At 53.5% G+C, this 1670-nt stretch overlaps 1 protein-coding gene across 1 annotated transcript; it reads right to left on the bottom strand.

The window, feature by feature from the left end:
* Positions 1 to 222: 222 nt before the first annotated feature.
* Positions 223 to 1194, bottom strand: LOC124667755 (NDR1/HIN1-like protein 10). The gene has a single exon (XM_047205009.1). The coding sequence runs from the start codon at positions 1138 to 1140 to the stop codon at positions 433 to 435; it is 708 nt and encodes a 235-aa protein (XP_047060965.1). The 5' UTR covers positions 1141 to 1194; the 3' UTR covers positions 223 to 432.
* Between the last annotated feature and the right edge of the window lie 476 nt (positions 1195 to 1670).

The following is a 1670-nucleotide window of genomic DNA, read 5'->3' as shown; positions in this document are numbered from 1 at the left end:
AAGATAGCACTGAGAGACTGCGAGAAAGAGAAAATGTGTCTGTTTTGCTGAACTGAAACACAGACAGTTTTTGATTAACTGAGTTCTTTCCTGTGATAAACAGTTGTCATCGTTTGATTGGTACTAAAAAAGTGTCTGTTTATAAACTGAAAAACAGCTAGCTGCTGTATAAGGCACTCCCTTTTTTTTTCTAAATCCGTGACAAGTATTTTTTTTTTGAGAAAATCCGTGACACGTATTTAATGCCTCAAAGGGTCTTGTAAAGGTATCGAATCATCGGAGTATAATAACCAACGAACTCGAGACATGGATTTATTTACATATATGGACTGAAACAAAAGAATCTACTAGGCGCAGAATAAAGCAAAAAAGCTCGATCACCTAGCTAAGAAGACACGCAACGCGCTGCGGTCATGGAATTGGCGCAGATGATCAGAAGCCGACAGAACACCTCGTCCCCAGCTGCGTGGTCACCGGCGTGGCGCTCGTGTTGGGCACCGGCAGCCGCAGCGTGCAGCTGATCTTGCTCTTGCGACGCGCGTTGAAGACCCTGACCTTGAAGCTCAGGTCGGCGTAGAGCCTCACCTTGACGGAGTAGAACCCATCGCTCTTCTCCCTCCTGTACGAGCGCAGCGCGCCGCCGTCGTTGACGAGCGAGGACCCGCCGAACGCGGCCGTGACGGTGCGCTCGCCCTTCCTCTCGAGGTAGAAGGGGTCCACGGGGTCGTACCCGAAGCGCTCGCCGTCGTAGGACGCCTGCGCCTCGGCGTAGTCGTAGTGGATTCCCTGGCGGTTGGGGTTGCGCACGCGGATGTCGACGGTGAGGTTGTACTGCAAAAGCTGGCCGCCGGCGGAGGGCCCGTCGGCGAGGTCGAAGCGGGAGAGCGTGGCGGAGACGGCGGTGGCCCTGACGGCGCGCGGGCGGAGGATGAGCCAGAGGACGATGGTCAGGGCGCCGAGCGCGATGACGGCGATGGCGATGATCTTGAAGATGAAGCAGAGGAAGCAGCCGGGGCCGCTCCGGCGCGGGGCCGGGGGTGGGGGCGGAGGGGCGTAGTACGCCGGCTGCTGCGGGGCAGGGTAGGCGTAGTAGGGCGCGCTCATCTGAGGCTGCTGCTGCTGCTTCTCGTAGCCGGCCATTCCGTCGACGAAAGCTTTGTCCTTGGTTCTTGCTCGAGAAGTTGATTGATCTAGTATTGGTTGACTGACAGATGAACAATGGCGTCGGAAGTGGTTCTATTTATATGCATGTTTGGAAGCGCGTCGCGATTCTGCAAGTTGTTCTTGACGCGTTTTGCATTGGAGCAAGACAAGACTTTGCCTGATTTTTCGTGTTGAACCTTCGCGCGGGGAGCTGATCTGATGTTTTGTTTGCTGCTTACATTTTCCGATGTTAAACGGTCGTGTGTTAGTTAGCTTACACCCGAAGGGAGGGGGCAAAGCTGTACCAATCGAAATTTTGCGGAAGTTTCTAAAAATGAGGTTTTACGGATGACTTGGATAGTTGGATCGCAATTTCGCGGAACTTTCAAAAGATACGTATGGTTGTTCAGCAGATCCAGGTTCTCCACTGTGACTCTTTCGTTTCAAACCGATCTTGTCACGCGTGTCCAAAGATGACCGTACATGTGGTTGTACTAGCAGCGTACTAATCGCCGTTTGCGACGTCC

The sequence above is a fragment of the Lolium rigidum genome, chromosome 6 (assembly GCF_022539505.1).
Source record: "Lolium rigidum isolate FL_2022 chromosome 6, APGP_CSIRO_Lrig_0.1, whole genome shotgun sequence".
Classification (NCBI taxonomy): domain Eukaryota; kingdom Viridiplantae; phylum Streptophyta; class Magnoliopsida; order Poales; family Poaceae; genus Lolium; species Lolium rigidum.
The sequence above is the reverse complement of the archived record's forward strand: the minus strand, read 5'-3'. Positions and strand labels throughout refer to the sequence as shown.